The sequence below is a fragment of the Pseudophryne corroboree genome, chromosome 7, assembly GCF_028390025.1.
Source record: "Pseudophryne corroboree isolate aPseCor3 chromosome 7, aPseCor3.hap2, whole genome shotgun sequence".
NCBI classification, from domain to species: domain Eukaryota; kingdom Metazoa; phylum Chordata; class Amphibia; order Anura; family Myobatrachidae; genus Pseudophryne; species Pseudophryne corroboree.
The window spans coordinates 290,924,395-290,945,004 of record NC_086450.1 but is presented as its reverse complement, the minus strand read 5'-3'; the positions used below and the strand labels follow the sequence as shown (position 1 = coordinate 290,945,004).

The following is a 20,610-nucleotide window of genomic DNA, read 5'->3' as shown; positions in this document are numbered from 1 at the left end:
GAGCCACCTAGATTGCACCCTGCTCGGACGGGCACAAAAACCTAACTGAGGCTTGGAGGAGGGTCATAGGGGGAGGAGCCAGTACACACCACCTGATCCTTAAGCTTTATTTTTGTGCCCTGTCTCCTGCGGAGCCGCTATTCCCCATGGTCCTGACGGAGTCCCCAGCATCCACTTAGGACGTTAGAGAAATCCCTATAGTTATGCACTTGTTCTTAACTAACACTGTCTAAACGACATGTAGAATACTTAAGTGTCCTGTAAATGCACAGCGCTGATGAGGCAGGCGGCTTTACAGAGGAGACATTGCCCAGCAGTCCCAGAATCAGCGCAGCTCTGTGTAATGGCGCCCAAACGCTGACAGGGAGTGAGAGAGAGAATGATGCAGCTCCAGGGCGTGAACACCTGCTGTAGATGGCGGCTGGGGGAGGAGCTACAGGTCAGAGCCTTATCCCCTCTACTGGACTTCCCCACCGGGTACTATGGAGCCTATACTAAACGGTTTTTAGTAAATCCGACCTGTGCTCCTTACCCTGGTGGATATAGTGGGGTCCCTGCACGGCCACAGTGTCCACACCAGCGGCGCGGTCCATCTCCGGAGATCGCGACCGGATCGCGATTTCAGCGGGTCCCGCCTGGGGGACCCTCTTACCTCCTCCCTATTGTGCGGCCACGCGATCCTGGAGAGCAGCGGCGGTACGTCTGCCTGATGAGACCGGAGCGCCTCCGCTGTATGTACCCGGCAACCAGGGCGCAGGAGTATACAGCGCCGCTGAGGGAGGTGAGGGAGCCGCAGCATGATATGTCAGTATGACATATAGCACCAAGAGCCTATGCTGCAGCCCTTGAAGTCTTCTTTCTTGTCAGAAAAGCTCTTTTCAGGGCTGCCTAGAGCAGCCCTCCCTGTTAGCTGCCTGCACTGCAGGCACCAACTAACAAACTGAGCTCCAGTGCCTGGAGGCAGGGATATAGAGGAGGCGGTGCAGTGCATCTTGGGAACAGTCAAATCTTTAGCCTGTTGGTGCCTCGGATCAAGATCCAACTCTATACCCCAATGTTATTCCCTGTGGAATACCAGTGTACCCCGCTGCAGAATGACCCATTGGGTTTTGGAACTAGAAATGTGGTCGAGTAATAACCTCTGCCTCTCTGGGCCAGAGGAACCGGCACTACCACTCCTGTATTCAGCAGAGAACTCACAACCTTCTGCAAAGCTGGCGAGGGGAACGTCTCTTTAAGGAGACTGCGTACCCGTGAGAGACAACACCTCGCACCCATGTGTCTGAAGTGGTCATTAACCAGACCTGAGTGAACTGCAGAAGTTTGCCTCCCACCCTGGGGTCTCCCAGGGGGAGGCCCGCCCTGTCATGCGGCAGGCTTGTCTTGTTTAGACTGCTTTGCCTTGGGCTTAGTGGTTTCGGGAGCACGGGCTTGTCTCGGGTATGCCTGACCTTTTGCTTTCCCTTGAGGCCGAAGAAATGAAAAGTGGTACCTTTAGCCTTCTGTGCAGAAGGATTAGTATTTGGGAGAAAGACAGTCTTAACAGTCGCCAATTCAGACACAATTTTATTTAGGTCTTCCCCAAACAAAATGTCCCCCTTAAAGGGGAGTACCTCCAAGGACTTTTTGGAGTCTAGGTCCACCTTCCATGACCTCGACCACAGAATACGGCGAGCCAGGACAGACATAGTCGACGCCTTGGCTGCCAACACACCCGCCTCAGAAGACGCCTTCTGAATGTAATAGGCGGCGGTGGAAATGTGAGACAGGTATTGTCTGGCATTGTCAGATATATCCTCAGGTAGCTCTTCCTCTAATGCCTGAACCCATGCTTAAATTCCTTTTGCAGCCCAAGAGGCCGCAATAGCAGGTCTATGTACAGCACCTGAGAAGGGAGTAAATACATTTCAGGCATCCCTCAATGCGCTTATCTGTTGGTTCCTTCAGTGAAATGAAAGTGGTGACAGGCAGAGTGGACGACACCACTAGGCGGGTTACATGAGAATCCACACATCCCACTTGTTACATAACTCTGCAGGGAGAGAATAGCGAGCCAAGGCCCGTTTAGACAAGAGGGAATTTCTTCTCTGGATTAGACATGGGATCCTGCCTGATGTCGATCAAATGGTCAGAATGGGGTAATAGATTTTTAACCACCTTCTGCCGTTTAAACATATCAGTTTTCTTAGCCACAGTAGTGGAATCCTCGTCATCAGTTATTTGTAGGATTTGCTTAATAGCAACAACAAGGGCAGTGACATCAATTTGCAATGGGGAATCCTCGTCAGAAACATCTGATTCAGTGTCTGACAGGACAGTATGCTCCCCCTCCTCTTCAGATGAAACACCTGAGAGATTTGTGGATTGTGAGGAGGAAGCAGCCCGTTTAGATGACCCAGAGACACTAGAGTGACCTGGAAGTAGATTTTTGTCTGACCAAGGAATGATTTAATTGCTGCAACTGGTTAGACAAATTTTCCACCCAAGGCGGATTAACCTTAGAGACAATTTGTGGCTGTAATGGCACAGGCGGTAGGGCTTTCCACCAGAGTACCCAGTAGGTTTGTGAACGCAGCCCAGGGTGGCTCCTGATTGGTTACAGGAGCTGCGGACTGACTGGGAGATGTATGATACATAGTACACAGACCACCATACACAGTTTCCTCCTCTGGTATATCTTTTGCGCATGCTTTGCATGATGCAGGAGCGTCCACAGACTTACTGTCCTTCTTGCTGGACATTGTACACAAATGCAACAACAGAGCGAATTAGTACGATAAAGCCAGACAGTGTACAATACCTGAGAATAAATCAGTTAGTATGTAACTGTAGACACAGTACACAACACCAGGGAATAAATACGGTATTATGTGACTAAGTACACAGTAGAATACATGTAATAGGTAAATACTGTGACGCACTATATATATGACCCTGACACACCTAGTCCCTTAGGGTACAGAATATAGTGATAGATATATCTGGGGGAAACTGAAAGTGAAACCACACAGTAGATACAGGCACACACAGTCACAGGCAATGCAGATATTTATTATGACAATAAAACTGCACTGGACTAGTATACGTACAGATATATATATATATATATATATATATAACAAAGCACGGTCCTGGACCTGAGGTATATATCAGAATACTCGTATAATATATTCTGTAATAGGTACACTTTTTCCTAACTAACGCTGTCTGTACAAAGACATGTAGAATACTCAAGTGTTTGTAAAGTAACAGCGCTGTATACAGGCAGCTTTACAAGGGAGACCTTGCCCTGCAGTCCCAGAGACTAGCCACAACTATGCTTATAAGATTTGCACCCAGCGTCTCAGTCAGGGAGTGAGGGAGAGTGTGAGGCAGCTCCAGAGCAGGAAAATCTGCAGATGTCGCCCTGAGCCAGGGAGAGGCTACAGGTCAAGCGCCAGCTCCCCTATGCTGGACTTCCACCCCAGGTACTAGCAAGACTTATTAAATGGGGCGTTAGTACACCCAACCTGTGTTCTATTACCCCGGTGGTCTACTGGGGTCCCTGCTCGGTGACAGTGTCCACGTCAACGCCGCGACCCGTCTCCCTAGGTCGCGGACCGAACACGATTTAATGGTGGGTCCCGCCTGGGGGACCCTCTTACCTCCTCCCCGTAGGAGCCACTGAACGTTCCCGCTGCAAGTACCTGGGAACAGGCCGCGGGAGTACGCGACGCCACTTGGGTGGTGATGGAGCTGCAGCGCTGAAGTGTCACCATGACATACAGCGCTGACATCCCAGTGTTGAAGAAATTTTCTGTCAGAAAAAGCTTTTTCAGGGCTGCCCAGTGCAGCCCACCTGTTTAGTGACCTGCTGCTGCAAACACCAACCGAAACTGAGCGCACAGTGCCTGGAGGTCGGGTTACAGAGGAGGCCCCAAAGCTTTAGCCTGTTGGTGCCTCTGGATCAAGATCCACTGTACACCCCAATGTTTCCCTGTGGAAACCAATGTAACCTGCTGCTGAAATATATTATAAAAGTTACATGGGAGCATGTACAAGTGAATGAAATAAATGTAGCAATCTTAAGTCTCATACATACTGGGCGATTTTGAGCTCACAGTGGCTCACTTTTGGTGTTTTTGAGCGGTGAATGGTGATGCGCGCTCCCGCATCGTCACTTGCTGCCGCCGTCCGTCGGGCTGTTTGTTCAGCCGAGTGAAGCACTTTCCAAAGTCTCCTACTGTGGAAAGTGCTCCCCCCCCCCCCCCCCCCACCCCCGTGAACATCGCTGGCGTGTGTATGCACTGAGCTATTTTCCTGCCAGTTATGTTCATAATCATCGCTCTGCATACACGGTGGGCAAAAACACCCAGTGTGTAAGTACCTTTACATATCACTTCTTTTAAAATTTACTTTTTGGGATGCAATAACAGTACAACATGATATAATAAGATTTTAAACCTACCGGTAAATCTTTTTCTCCTAGTCCGTAGAGGATGCTGGGGACTCCGTAAGGACCATGGGGTATAGACGGGCTCCGCAGGGGACATGGGCACTATAAAGAACTTTAGATGGGTGTGCACTGGCTCCTCCCTCTATGCCCCTCCTCCAGACCTCAGTTAGAGAAACTGTGCCCAGAGGAGACGGACAGTACGAGGAAAGGATTTTTGTTAATCTAAGGGCAAGATTCATACCAGCCCACACCATCCACACCGTATAACATGGAATATACGCAACCAGTTAAAAGTATGAACAAAACAGCATCAGCCAAAGACTGATCTTAACTGTAACATAACCCTTATGTAACCAATAACTATATACAAGCCTTGCAGAAATATGTCCGCACTGGGACGGGCGCCCAGCATCCTATACGGACTAGGAGAAAAAGATTTACCGGTAGGTTTAAAATCTTATTTTCTCTTATGTCCTAGAGGATGCTGGGGACTCCGTAAGGACCATGGGGATTATACCAAAGCTCCAGACCGGGCGGGAGAGTGCGGATGACTCTGCAGCACCGATTGAGCAAACATGAGGTCTTCCTCAGCCAAGGTATCAAACTTGTAGAATTTAGCAAAAGTGTTTGAACCCGACCAAGTCGCCGCTCGGCAAAGCTGTAATGCCGAGACGCCTCGGGCAGCCGCCCAAGAAGAGCCCACCTTCCTAGTGGAATGGACCTTTACCGAATTTGGTAACGGCAATCCAGCCGTAGAATGAGCCTACTGAATCGTGTTACAGATCCAGCGAGCAATAGTCTGCTTAGAAGCAGGAGTGCCAACCTTGTTGCCTGCATACAGGACAAACAGTGCCTCTGTTTTCCTAACCCGAGTCGTCCTGGCTACATAAATTTTTAAGGCCCTGACTACATCAAGGGACTTGGAATCCTCCAAGTCACCCGTAGCCACAGGCACCACAATAGGTTGGTTCATATGAAACGACGAAACCACCGTAGGCAAAAATTGAGGACGAGTCCTTAATTCTGCTCTATCCGCATGGAAAATCAGATAGGGGCTTTTGTGAGACAAAGCCGCCAATTCAGACACCCGCCTTGCAGATGCCAAGGCCAACAACATGACCACCTTCCAAGTGAGAAATTTTAATTCAACCGTTTGAAGAGGTTCAAACCAGTGAGATTTCAGGAACTGTAACACCACGTTAAGGTCCCATGGTGCCACTGGAGGCACAAAAGGAGGCTGTATGTGCTGCACTCCCTTTACAAAAGTCTGGACTTCTGGGAGAGAAGCCAATTCCTTCTGAAAGAAAATTGATAGGGCCGAAATCTGTACCTTAATGGAGCCTAATTTTAGGTCCATATCCACTCTGTCTGTAGAAAGTGGAGAAAACGGCCCAGATGGAAAACTTCTGTAGGAGCATTCTTGGATTCACACCAAGATACATACTTTCTCCAGATACGGTGATAATGTTTCACCGTCACCTCCTTTCTAGCCTTCATCAGAGTAGGGATGACTTCTTCCGGAATGCATTTCCCAGCTAGGATTCGGTGTTCAACCGCCATGCCGTCAAATGTAACCGCGGTAAGTCTTGGAACACACAGGGCCCCTGTTGCAACAGGTCCTCTCTGAGAGGAAGAGGCCACGGATCTTCTGTGAGCATCTCCTGAAGATCGGAATACCAGGCCCTTCGAGGCCAATCTGGAACAATGAGTATTGTCTGCACTCTTTTTCGTCTTATGATTCTCAATATCTTTGAGATGAGTGGAAGAGGAGGGAACACATAGACCGACTGAAACACCCACATTGTCACCAGGGCGTCCACTGCTACTGCCTGAGGGTCCCTCGACCTGGCACAATACCTCCGAAGCTTCTTGTTGAGGCGTGACGCCATCATGTCTATTTGAGGAAGTCCCCAATGACTTGTTATCTCTGCAAAAACTTCTTGATGAAGTCCCCACTCTCCTGGATGGAGATCGTGTCTGCTGAGGAAGTCTGCTTCCCAGTTGTCCACTCCCGGAATGAAGATTGCTGCCAAAGCGCTTATGTGATTTTCCGCCCAGCACAGAATCCTGGTGGCTTCCGCCATTGCCACTCTGCTCCTTGTTCCGCCTTGGCGGTTTACATGAGCCACGGCTGTGACATTGTCTGACTGAATCAGAGATGGTAGGTCGCGAAGAAGATTCTCCGCTTGACGTAGGCCGTTGTATATGACCCTCAATTCCAGTACGTTGATGTGTAGACAAGCCTCCTGGCTTGACCATATCCCCTGAAAGTTTCTTCCTTGTGTGACTGCTCTCCATCCTCGGAGGCTCGCGTCCGTGGTCACCAGAACCCAGTCTTGAATGCCGAACCTGCGACCCTCTAGAAGGTGAGCACTCTGCAGCCACCACAGGAGAGACACCCTGGCCCTGGGGGACAGGCTTATTTTCTGATGAATTTGAAGATGGGACCCGGAGCACTTGTCCAGAAGGTCGCACTGAAACGTCCTCGCATGAAACCTGGCCTCGTAGGTCGTCACCATCTTCCCCAGTACTCGAGTGCATTGATGGACTGACACTTTTTTCGGTTTTAACAGGTCTCTGACCATGTTCTGGAGTTCCTGGGCTTTTTCCATTGGGAGAAAAACCCTCTTTTGTTTTGTGTCCAGAATCATGCCTAAAGAAAGATAACCGAGTTGTTGGAACCAACTGTGACTTTGGTAGATTCAGAATCCAGCCATGTTGCCGCAGCACACTAAGGGAGAGCGCCACGCTTTTCAGCAACTGATCTCTCGATCTCGCCTTTATCAGGAGATCGTCCAAGTACGGGATAATTGTGACTCCCTGCCGGCGCAGGAGCACCATCATTTCCGCCATTACCTTGGTGAAATTCCTCGGGGCCGTGGAAAGCCCAAACGGCAACGTCTGAAACTGGTAATGACAATCCTGTACAGCGAATCTCAGATACGCCTGATGAGGGGGATATATGGGGACATGAAGGTAAGCGTCCTTTATGTCCAATGACACCAGAAATTCCCTGCCTTCCAGGCTGGAGATCACTGCCCGGAGCGATTCCATCTTGAATTTGAACTTTTTCAAGTACAGGTTTAGGGATTTTAAATTTAGAATGGGTCTGACCGAGCCATCCGGTTTCGGGACCACAAATAGAGTTGAATAGTATCCCTTCCCCTGTTGAACTAGGGGAACCTCGACAACCACTTGTTGTTGACACAGTTTTTGAATTGCAGCTAAAACTATCTCCCTCTCTGGGGGAGAAGCTGGTAGAGCCGATTTGAAAAACCGGCGAGGAGGCACGTCTTCGAATTCCAGCTCGTCACCCTGGGATACAATTTCCCTTGCCCAAGGATCCACGTCTGACTGAACCCAGACGTGGCTGAAGAGTCGAAGACGTGCCCCCACCGGCGCAGACTCCCTCAGTGGAGCCCCAGCGTCATGCGGTGGATTTAGTAGAAGCCGGGGAGGACTTCTGCTCCTGGGAACTAGCCGTAGCAGGCAGTTTTTTCCCTCTTCCCTTACCTCTGGCGAGGAAGGAAGAGCCCCGACCTCTTCTGGACTTATGCGACCGAAAGGACTGCATCTGATATTGCGGTGTTTTCTTTTGCTGTGGGGAAACATAAGGTAAAAAATAAGATTTTACTCACCGGTAAATCTATTTCTCGTAGTCCGTAGTGGATGCTGGGGACTCCGTAAGGACCATGGGGAATAGACGGGCTCCGCAGGAGACTGGGCACTCTAAAGAAAGATTTAGGACTATCTGGTGTGCACTGGCTCCTCCCCTTATGACCCTCCTCCAAGCCTCAGTTAGGAACTGTGCCCGGAAGAGCTGACACAATAAGGAAGGATTTTGAATCCCGGGTAAGACTCATACCAGCCACACCATATAACACGTGATAGGAACCCCGGTTAACAGTATGATAACAATTGGAGCCTCTGAAGAGATGGCTCACAACAAAACCCGATTTTTGTAACAATAACTATGTACAAGTATTGCAGACAATCCGCACTTGGGATGGGCGCCCAGCATTCACTACGGACTACGAGAAATATATTTACCGGTGAGTAAAATCTTATTTTCTCTGACGTCCTAGTGGATGCTGGGGACTCCGTAAGGACCATGGGGATTATACCAAAGCTCCCAAACGGGCGGGAGAGTGCGGATGACTCCGCAGCACCGAATGAGAGAACTCCAGGTCCTCCTCAGCCAGGGAATCAAATTTGTAAAATTTAGCAAACGTGTTTGCCCCTGACCAAGTAGCTGCTCGGCAAAGTTGTAAAGCCGAGACCCCTCGGGCAGCCGCCCAAGATGAGCCCACCTTCCTTGTGGAATGGGCTTTTATTGATTTAGGCTGCGGTAATCCTACCGCAGAATGCGCCAGCTGAATAGTGCTACAAATCCAGCGCGCAATAGACTGCTTAGAAGCAGGAGCACCCAGCTTGTTGGGTGCATACAGGATAAACAGCGAGTCAGTTTTTCAGACTCCAGCCGTCCTGGAAACATAAATTTTCAGGGCCCCGACTACGTCCAGCAACTTGGAATCCTCCAAGTCCCTAGTAGCCGCAGGCACCACAATAGGTTGGTTCAAGTGAAAAGCTGAGACCACCTTCGGGAGAAACTGAGGACGAGTCCTCAATTCTGCCCTATCCATCTGGAAAATCAGATAAGGGCTTTTACAAGACAAAGCCGCCAATTCTGAAACCCGCCTGGCCGAAGCCAGGGCCAACAGTATGACCACTTTCCACGTGAGATATTTTAATTCCACAGTCTTAAGTGGTTCGAACCAATGTGATTTCAGGAGTGCCAAAACCACATTGAGATCCCAAGGTGCCACTGGGGGCACAAAAGGAGGCTGAATATGCAGAACTCCTTTGACAAAAGTCTGAACTTCAGGCAGTGAAGCCAGTTCTTTCTGGAAGAAAATCGACAGAGCCGAAATCTGGACCTTGATGGACCCCAATTTGAGGCCCAACGTCACCCCTTGCAGGAAGTGTAGGAATCGACCCAGTTGAAATTCCTCCTTCGGGGCCTTCATGGCCTCACACCAAGCAACATATTTCCGCCAAATGCGGTAATAATGTCTTGCGGTGACATCCTTCCTGGCTTTGATCAGGGTAGGGATGACTTCCTCCGGAATACCCTTTTCCTTTAGGATCCGGTGTTCAACCGCCATGCCGTCAAACGCAGCCGCGGTAAGTCTTGGAACAGACAGGGTCCCTGCTGCAGCAGGTCTTGTCTGAGCGGCAGAGGCCAAGGGTCCTCTGCCAGCATCTCTTGAAGTTCCGGGTACCAAGCTCTTCTTGGCCAATCCGGAACCACGAGTATGGTTTTCACTCCTCGCATTCTTATTATTCTCAGTACCTTGGGTATGAGAGGTAGAGGAGGAAACACATAAACCGACTGGTACACCCACGGTGTCACTAGAGCGTCCACAGCGATCGCCTGAGGGTCCCTTGACCTGGCGCAATATCTTTTCAACTTTTTTTTTTTTTTTGAGGCGGGACGCCATCATGTCCACCCGTGGTCATTCCCAACGGTTTACCCGCATTTGGAAAACTTCTGGAAGAAGTCCCCATTCTCCCGGGTGTAGGTCGCCCATCGGAGAATCCTTGTGGCTTCTGCCATCGCCATCCTGCTTCTTGTGCCGCCCTGTCTGTTTACATGGGCGACCGCCGTGATGTTGTCTGATTGGATCAGTACCGGCTGGTTCTGAAGCAGGGGCCTTGCTTGGCTTAGGGCATTGTAAATGGCCCTTAGCTCCAGAATATTTATGTGAAGCGAAATCTCCTTGGAAATTTCTTCCCTGTGTGACTGCACCCCAGCCCCGAAGGCTGGCCTCCGTGGTCACCAGGACCCAGTCCTGTATTCCGAATCTGCGGCCCTCTAGTAGATGAGCCCTCTGCAGCCACCACAGCAGCGACACCCTGTTTCTTGCCGACAGGGTTATCCGCTGTTGTATCTGTAGATGGGACCCGGACCATTTGTCCCACAGGTCCCACTGGAACGTCCTTGCGTTTAACCTTCCGAATGGAATTATGCTTCGTACGAAGCTACCATTTTTTCCAGGACTCGTGTGCTTCCACTGGAAGAAACACTATTTTCTGGTCTGTGTCCAGAATCATTCCCAGTAACAGAAGACGTGTCGCCGGGACCAGCTGTGACTTTAGAATATTGAGAATCCAGTCGTGCTGTTGTAGCACTTCCCGAGAGAGTGCTACCCCCACTACAAACTGTTCTTTGGACCTCGCCTTTATTAGGAGATCGTCCAAGTACGGGATAATAAAAACTTCCTTCTTGCGAAGGAGTATCATCATTTCGGCCATTACCTTGGTAAAGACCTTCGGTGCCGTGGACAACTCCAAGGGCAGCGTCTGGAACTGATAGTGACAGTCCTGTACCACACATCTGAGGTACCCCTGGTGAGGAGGGTAAATGGGGACATGCAGGTACGCATCCTTGATGTCCAGGGAGACCCTGTAATCCCCCTCGTCCAGGCTCGTAATAACCGCCCTGAGCGATTCCATCTTGAACTTGAATCTTCTGATATAAAAGTTCAAGTATTTTAATTTTAAGATGGGTCTCACCGAACCGTTCTGTTTCGGTACCACAACCATTGTGGAATAGTAACCCCTTCCTTGCTGAAGGAGGGGCACCTTGACAATCACTTGTTGTGATTATAGTGTTGAATAGCCACCAACACCGCCTCCCTGGCAGAGGGAGGTGCCGGTAAGGCAGATTTTAGGAAACGGCGGGGGGAAGAACGTCTCGAACTCCAGCCTGTACCCCTGAGATACTACTTGAAGGAACCAGGGATCCATGTGGGATGGCCCACTGGGCGCTGAAATTTCTGAGACGGGCCCCCACCGTACCCGGGTCCGCCTGAGCAGCCCCAGCATCATGCTGTGGACTTACCGGACGCAGGGAGGACTTCTGCTCTTGGGAACTAGCTGTGTGCTGCAGCTTTTTCCTCTACCTTTGCCTCTCGGCAGAAAGGATGAGCCTCTAGCCCTCTTGCTTTTCTGGGGCCGAAAGGACTGTACTTGATGATACGGTGCTTTCTTTTGTTGTGGGGTAGCCTGTGGCAAAAAAGTCGATTTCCCAGCAGTAGCTGTGGAAACGAGGTCTGAAAGACCATCCCCAAACAGTTTTACCCCCTTATAGGGCAAAACTTCCATGTGCCGATTCGAGTCGGCATCGCCTGTTGCCGAGTCCATAACCCCCGTCTGGCGGCAATGGACCTAGCGCTTATTTTTGATGCCAGCCGGCAAATATCCCTCTGTGCATCACGCATGTATAAGACCACGTCTTTTATATGCTCTATTGTCAGCAAAATATTGTCCCTATCCATAGTTATTTTCCGACAGGGAATCTGACCACGCAGCGGGAGCACTGCACATTCATGCCGAAGCAATGGCTGGTCGCAATATAATGCCCGAGTGTGTGACTATATCTTTCAGGGTAACCCCCTGCTTTTTATCAGCAGGTTCCTTCAGGGCGGCCGTATCCGGAGACGGTAGTGCCACCTTTTCTGATAAGCGTGTAAGCGCTGTATCTACCCTATGGGGTGTTTCCCAACGTGACCTATCCTCTGGCGGGAAAGGGTACGCTGCCAATAGCCGTTTAGAAATTATCAATTTCTTACTGGGGGAAGACCACGCTTCCTCACACACCTCATTTAATTTCTCAGATGCAGGAAAAACTACTGGTAGTTTTCTCTCACCAAACATAATACCCTTTTATGTGGTACCTGGGGTATTATCATAAATGTGTAATACATTTTTCATTGCCTCAATCATGTAACGGGTGGACCTATTTGGAGGGTACACTAGTCTCATCGTCGTCGACACTGGAGTCGGTATCCGTGTCGACATCTGTTTCTGCCATCTGAGGTAGCGGGCGTTTTTAGAGCCCCCCATGACATTTGAGATGCTGGAACAGGCACAAGCCGAGTAGCCGGCTGTTCTGTGTCGTCGACCTTTTGTGTAAGGAGTTGACACTTTCACGTAATCCTTCCATAAGTCCAACCACACCGGTGTCGATCCCGCAGGGGGTGACATCACATTTACAGGCATTCGCTCCGCCTCCACATCATTATCCTCCTCATACATGTCGACACAGCCGTACCGACACAGCACACACACAGGGAATGCTCTGACAGAGGACAGGACCCCACAAAGCCCTTTGGGGAGACAGAGGGAGAGTATGCCAGCACACACCAGGGCGCTATATATCACAGGGATATCACATATAAAGAGTGTTTTCCCGTATAGCTGCCTATATATATTGTATACTGCGCCTAAATTGTGCCCCCCCTCTCTTTTTAACCATTTCTGTAGTGTATTGACTGCAGGGGAGAGCCAGGGAGCTTCCCTCCAACGGAGCTGTGAGGGAAAAATGGCGCCAGTGTGCTGAAGGAGATAGCTCCGCCCCTTTTTCGCGGACTTTCTCCCGCATTTTTATGGATTCTGGCAGGGGTTAAAAAGCACCTATATAGCCTCTGGGGCTATATATGGTGCCAGTTTGCCAGCTAAGGTGTCAGTATTGCTGCTCAGGGCGCCCCCCCCCCCCCCCCTGCACCCATCAGTGACCGGAGTGTGAGGTGTGCATGAGGAGCAATGGCGCACAGCTGCAGTGCTGTGCGCTACCTTGGAGAAGACAGAAGTCTTCAGCCGCCGATTTTCCGGACCACCTTCTTGCTTCTGGCTCTGTAAGGGGGACGGCGGCGCGGCTCCGGGAACGGACGACGAGGTCGGGTCCTGTGTTCGATCCCTCTGGAGCTAATGGTGTCCAGTAGCCTAAGAAGCCCAAGCTACCACCACTTAGGTAGGTTCGCTTCTTCTCCCCTTAGTCCCTCGATGCAGTGAGCCTGTTGCCAGCAGGTCTCACTGAAAATAAAAAACCTAACAAACACTTTCTTCCTAGGAGCTCAGGAGAGCCCCTAGTGTGCATCCAGCTCGGCCGGGCACAGAAATCTAACTGAGGCTTGGAGGAGGGTCATAGGGGGAGGAGCCAGTGCACACCAGATAGTCCTAAATCTTTCTTTAGAGTGCCCAGTCTCCTGCGGAGCCCGTCTAATCCCCATGGTCCTTACGGAGTCCCCAGCATCCACTAGGACGTCAGAGAAAAGTAGATGTACCCGCGGTAGCTGTGGAAACCAGGTCCGCGAGACCTTCCCCAAATAAATCCTCACCTTTGTAAGGTAAAACTTCCATATGCTTCTTTGAGTCGCCATCACCCGTCCATTGGCGGGTCCACAGGGCTCGCCTAGCAGAAATCGCCATGGCGTTGGCTCTCGAACCTAGCAGACCAACGTCACTCTGAGCATCTCTCATATATAAGACTGCGTCTTTAATGTGACCCAAGGTCAATAAAATGGTATCCCTATCCAGGGTATCAATGTCAGCTGACAAAGTATCCGTCCAAGCCGCAACAGCGCTACAAACCCAAGCCGACGCTATTGCCGGTCTGAGCAAGGCCCCCGTATGTGTATAAATAGATTTTAAGGTAGTTTCCTGTCTGCGATCAACAGGATCCTTGAGGGCTGCCGTGTCTGGAGACGGTAGCGCCACCTTTTTGGACAAGCGCGTTAACGCCTTGTCCACCCTGGGTGATTATTCCCACCGTAACCTGTCCTGCGCAGGGAAAGGATACGCCATAAGAATTCTTTTGGGAATCTGCAGTTTCTTGTCTGGAGTTTCCCAAGCCTTTTCAAATAACGCGTTCAGCTCATGAGACGGGGGAAAGGTTACCTCAGGTTTCTTTTCCATAAACATGTGTACCCTCTTGTCAGGGACAGAGGGGTCATCTGTGATATGTAAAACATCCTTTATTGCAATAATCATATAATGAATACTTTTGGCCACCCGACACTGGAGTCAGAATCCGTGTCGGTATCAGTGTCTGCTACTTGGGACAGGGGACGTTTCTGAGACCCTGAAGGGCCATGTGACACAGCCAAAGCCATGGATTGACTCCCTGTTCTATCCCTAGACTCTGCTTTGTCCAACCTCTGATGTAATAAAGACACATTTGCATTTAAAACATTCAGCATATCCAACCAATCAGGTGTCGACGTTGCCGACGGAGACACCACAATCATCTGCTCCACCTCCTCCTTAGATGAGCCTTCCGCTTCAGACATGCCGATACACGCGTACCAACACCCCCACACACTCAGGGATATATCTATATGGAGACAGTTCCCCAATAAGGCCCTTTGGAGAGACAGAGAGAGAGTATGCCAGCACACACCCAGCACCAACTGACACTGGAAACAAATTCCCAGATAAAACAACGCCTTTATATAAATATATATATATATATATATATATATATATAAAAATATATATAGAATGCAGAGTTGGGCGGCACTCACGGCGCAAGAAAAAACAGACAAGCAAGTCTGGAAGTTGCAGTCAACGTTTCAATGTGTATTATAACATTTTCGTCATACACATTGAAACGTTGACTGCAACTTCCAGACTTGCTTGTCTGTTTTTTCTTGCGCCGTGAGTGCCGCCCAACTCTGCATTCTACATTGGACACAGCGCCTGCTGTAACCAGGGAGGGCACCGGCCATATCCTGTGGATTCTATAAGTATTTGGGAATTGGGAGTGCCGTGAATTTGGCAAATATAAATATATATATATATATATATATATATATATATATACACACACACGAGATATTCGGCACTCACTGCTTATCCAAGAAGTTCAACTTGCCGGGTGCCCTCCGCAGCAAACAGCATAAGTATACACACAGATGTCGGCGGCACTCACGGGCTTTTCAAAGCCAAAAGACCAGACCAGTCAATTAGCGCTTAACGTTTCGGTTTATTTCAACCGTCATCAGAAGCATAATAATACAAAGACATGAACAAACATTTATACATGAGTAACTCACCACACGTGCATGTTCCACGGAGCCCCGGGAACAGATTTCCGGTGACGTCATCCCACACTGACAAGCCTGCCCAGTAGATGACTACTTCCGGCTAAGTGCACCATCACCATAACAACCAGTGTATACAATACTGAGTACTATTCTTAAAACGGATTGCTGTACAAATATACAAAAAAATGTTTTAAATACAACACGATCTCAAAGTATGATTGCAAGAGCAACAAGTAAAAAAGATTACATAGCTACAGATTAGGAACAAATTATTCACATAATTACCCAGATTGATTTCTATAAGAATTATAATGTAACGGATGTCTCAGTAAACATTCTATAATTCTTACAAAAAACATGTAAGAGAAAGGGTTTTGTTAAGGCCATGAGGGGATACCGTATTTAAACGGTGTATCCACCGTGCTTCCAATTGAAGTAATGTTTTACCCCTATCACCACCCCGTTTAGATAGGGGCACATGATCTAACATTTTGTACCGTAAGGATGATAAATTATGTTGATACTCTTTGAAATGTTTAGCAACGGGCTGATCGATTTGTTTCCCCTCTAAAATCTGTTTAATGGCACTACGATGCTGAGACATCCTTTCTTTGAATTGACAAGTGGTCTTGCCAATATAATACAGTCCACATGGACATCGTATACAGTAGATGACAAATCTACTCGTACATGTAAGAACGTGAGAAATCTTAATTTGTTTACCGGAATGGGGATGTAAGATGTAATTACCCGTCTCAAGATATAAACAAGTAGTGCATCCAGTACACTTATAATTGCCGGGTTTTTTTGTAAGAAATGTATGACAGGGCCCAGATGATAACTGAGAAATGTCTGCATGAACGACCATATCCCTAATGTTACGACCTCGTTTATAACATGGAAGTAATTTATGTGTGGCCAGACTCGAAAGATCAGGGTCTGCTTGAATCAGTGGCCAAACACGTTTAGCCGTACCCACAATTTTATGGCTAGAAGTAGTAAATTTGGTAACACAGATCATCGCTTGATCTATTTTCTTTTCTTTCTTAAGAGCAGACACTAATGGCTGTGCTAATGCACGTTGCATTGATTGTTGCAACAACTTATTGGAGTACCCTCTCTGTAAAAATTTTTGTGTTAATTTATGCATTTGAATTTTTTTATCCTCTGCATCACTGCATATACGGTGAATGCGCAGATATTGAGAAAATGGTAACCCATTTTTTAGAGAACTTGGATGATGACTGGAAAATTGAAGCAAACAATTGACATCAGTAGGTTTACTATAAATTGAAGTCATAAATTTACCATTTTGTTTAGTAATGTTGACATCTAAAAAATGAATACTATGAAACTGTATGTCAAAAGTAAACTTAATACAGTCATCCATCTCATTGGCATGCTGGATCATCGAAATGAAGGCTTCTTTGGAACCTGTCCATAACATAAATACGTCATCTATGTAGCGAGTATACATAGCAATATAAGAGCTACACAGATGACTAGTGAAAAACATTTCATGCTCAACGCCAAACATGAAAGCGTTTGCGTACGCTGGAGCTGCGCAAGAACCCATTGCGCAGCCCTGTTGTTGTCTAAAGAACTCATTATTAAATAAGAAATAATTCCTATGTAATGTTAACCATAAAAGGGACATGAAAAAATTACATTCTGGACCTTCATAATGTATGTTATCACGGATTAAAGCCTCAACTGCTTGCAGGCCACGTTCATGTGGTATGCTAGTATATAAACTAACAACATCGGCTGTTACTAGCCAACATTGGTCTGCAGAAACAGTAACTTCATTTAATTTTTTCAGAAATGTGGTAGTATCTTTAAGATATGTTGATTGATTTTGAATTACAGGCTGCAAAAAATGATCAATATACTTGGCCACCTGTGAATATAACGAGTCCCGCGCTGAGATAATGGGACGCCCTGGTGGGCGGACCATATCTTTATGCAGCTTAGGAATCGTATATAACACAGGTGTACGAGGAGATAAGACAAGAAGTGCTGCCATTGTCTTTTCTGGAATTATTCCTCGTTCAACTGCTTGTTCTAATAATACCCGCAGCTCACTAAAATATTCCTGAGTAGGATCACTCAACAATTTGACATATACATCACTGTCACTTAGCTGACGATAAATTTCAGCTTTATATATATATATATATATATATATATATATATATACACACTCACTGCGTCAATTAAAAGTGCCCTCCCCCCCTCTTTTTTGCCCTGTCACCGTGTTCAGCAGGGGAGAGTCCGGGGAGCCAGCTTCTCTGCAGTGTGCTGTGGAGAAAATGGCGCTGGTTAGTGCTGGAGGATCAGGCTCTGCCCCCTCAGCGGCGGGCTTCGGTCCCGCTCAAATTTCCAATACTGGCGGGGGATTATAATATATACTGCCCCCGCAGCCTATATATATATATATATATATATATATATATGTATATATGGAAAAAAGAATTCTCATGGGAGCTGAACCACCTCAGATATCACATACAAATATATTTATTCATATTTTTTCCATAATTCCCTTTCTGTGCCTTATCTGACAGGAGGCATTTCTTAGTGGTGTGAGCTATATTGTACATTAGCGCAAAAAAAGGGTCCTTTATTCTTTATATATAAACATATATATATATATATATATATATATGCCAGTCCCTAGAGGTTTATTATTGCTGCCCAGGGCGACCCCCCTGCGCCCTTCAGTGCCCGCTGTGTGTGTTGTGTGTGGGCGCAATGGCGCACAGCGTTACCGCTGCGCGTTACCTCAGAGAAGATCTGAAGTCTTCTGCCGCCTTTGAAGTCTTCTTTCTTCTTATACTCACCCGGCTTCTATCTTCCGGCTCTGTGAAGAGGACGGCGGCGCGGCTCCGGGACGAACGGCGAGGGTGAGACCTGCGTTCCGACCCTCTGGAGCTAATGGTGTCCTGTAGCCTAAGAAGCAGAGCCTATCATTTAAGTAGGTCTGCTTCTCTACCCTCAGTCCCACGATGCAGGGAGCCTGTTGCCAGCAGTGCTCCCTGAAAATAAAAAACCTAACAAAATTATTTTTCAGAGAAACTGAGGAGAGCTCCCCTGTAGTGCACCCAGTCTCCTCTGGGCACAGGATCTAACTGAGGTCTGGAGGAGGGGCATAGAGGGAGGAGCCAGTGCACACCCATCTAAAGTTCTTTATAGTGCCCATGTTTCCTGCGGAGACAGTCTATACCCCATGGTCCTTACGGAGTCCCCAGCATCCTTTAGGACGTAAGAGAAAATAAGAATTTACTTACCGATAATTCTATTTCTCGGAGTCCGTAGTGGATGCTGGGGTTCCTGAAAGGACCATGGGGAATAGCGGCTCCGCAGGAGACAGGGCACAAAAGTAAAGCTTTCCGATCAGGTGGTGTGCACTGGCTCCTCCCCCTATGACCCTCCTCCAAGCCAGTTAGGTACTGTGCCCGGACGAGCGTACACAATAAGGGAGGAATTTTGAATCCCGGGTAAGACTCATACCAGCCACACCAATCACACCGTACAACTTGTGATCTAAACCCAGTTAACAGTATGCTAACAGCGGAGCCTCTGAAAAGATGGCTCACAACAATAATAACCCGATTTTTGTAACTATGTACAAGTATTGCAGATAATCCGCACTTGGGATGGGCGCCCAGCATCCACTACGGACTCCGAGAAATAGAATTATCGGTAAGTAAATTCTTATTTTCTCTATCGTCCTAGTGGATGCTGGGGTTCCTGAAAGGACCATGGGGATTATACCAAAGCTCCCAAACGGGCGGGAGAGTGCGGATGACTCTGCAGCACCGAATGAGAGAACTCCAGGTCCTCCTTAGCCAGGGTATCAAATTTGTAGAATTTAGCAAACGTGTTTGCCCCTGACCAAGTAGCTGCTCGGCAAAGTTGTAAAGCCGAGACCCCTCGGGCAGCCGCCCAAGATGAGCCCACCTTCCTTGTGGAATGGGCATTTACATATTTTGGCTGTGGCAGGCCTGCCACAGAATGTGCAAGCTGAATTGTATTACACATCCAACTAGCAATAGTCTGCTTAGAAGCAAGAGCACCCAGTTTGTTGGGTGCATACAGGATAACAGCAAGTCAGTTTTCCTGACTCCAGCCGTCCTGGAACATATTTTCAGGGCCCTGACAACATCTAGCAACTTGGAGTCCTCCAAGTCCCTAGTAGGTGCAAGGCACCATAATAAGCTGGTTCAGGTGAAACACTGACACCACCTTAGGGAGAGAACTGGGGACGAGTCCGCAGCTCTGCCCTGTCCGAATGGACAAACAGATATGGGCTTTTTTGAGAAAAAACCACCAATTTGACACTCGCCTGGTCCAGGCCAGGGCCAAGAGCATGGTCACTTTTCATGTGAGATGCTTCAAATCCACAGATTTGACTGGTTTTAAACCAATGTGATTTGAGGAATCCCAGAACTACATTGAGATCCCACAGTGCCACTGGAGGCACAAAAGGGGGTTGTATATGCAATACTCCCTTGACAAACTTCTGGACTTCAGGAACTGAAGCCAATTCTTTCTGGAAGAAAATCGACAGGGCCGAAATTTGAACCTTAATGGACCCCAATTTGAGGCCCATAGACACTCCTGTTTGCAGGAAATGCAGGAAACGACCGAGTTGAAATTTCTTTGTGGGGCCTTCCTGGCCTCACACCACGCAACATATTTTCGCCACATGTGGTGATAATGTTGTGCGGTCACCTCCTTTCTGGCTTTGACCAGGGTAGGAATGACCTCTTCCGGAATGCCTTTTTCCCTTAGGATCCGGCTTTCCACCGCCATGCCGACAAAACGCAGCTGCGGTAAGTCTTGGAACAGACATGGTACTTGCTGAAGCAAGTCCCTTCTTAGCGGCAGAGGCCATAAGACCTCTGTAAGCATCTCTTGAAGTTCCGGGTACCAAGTCCTTCTTGGCCAATCCGGAGCCATGAGTATAGTTCTTACTCCTCTACGTCTTATAATTCTCAGCACCTTAGGTATGAGAAGCAGAGGAGGGAACACATACACCGACTGGTACACCCACGGTGTTACCAGAACGTCCACAGCTATTGCCTGAGGGTCTCTTGACCTGGCGCAATACCTGTCCCGTTTTTTGTTCAGACGGGACGCCATCATGTCCACCTTTGGTATTTCCCAACGGTTTACAATCATGTGGAAAAAACTTCCCGATGAAGTTTCCACTCTCCCGGGTGGAGGTCGTGCCTGCTGAGGAAGTCTGCTTCCCAGTTTCCATTCCCGGGATGAAACACT

At 48.3% G+C, this 20,610-nt stretch overlaps 1 protein-coding gene across 6 annotated transcripts in view; it reads right to left on the bottom strand.

The window, feature by feature from the left end:
- SNRNP25 (small nuclear ribonucleoprotein U11/U12 subunit 25) overlaps window positions 1-20,610 on the bottom strand; it is a 137,437-nt gene that overhangs the window by 101,230 nt on the left and 15,597 nt on the right. For 3 of the 6 annotated variants that reach the window (XM_063934217.1, XM_063934218.1, XM_063934216.1), the window contains exon 2: window positions 15,334-15,489. The exons of the other annotated variants lie outside the window; for them this stretch is intronic. In XM_063934217.1, coding sequence (XP_063790287.1) covers window positions 15,334-15,384 — 51 coding nt within the window. In that variant the 5' untranslated portion in view covers window positions 15,385-15,489. The remainder of the gene's footprint in view (window positions 1-15,333; window positions 15,490-20,610) is intronic. 6 annotated transcript variants of the gene reach the window in all.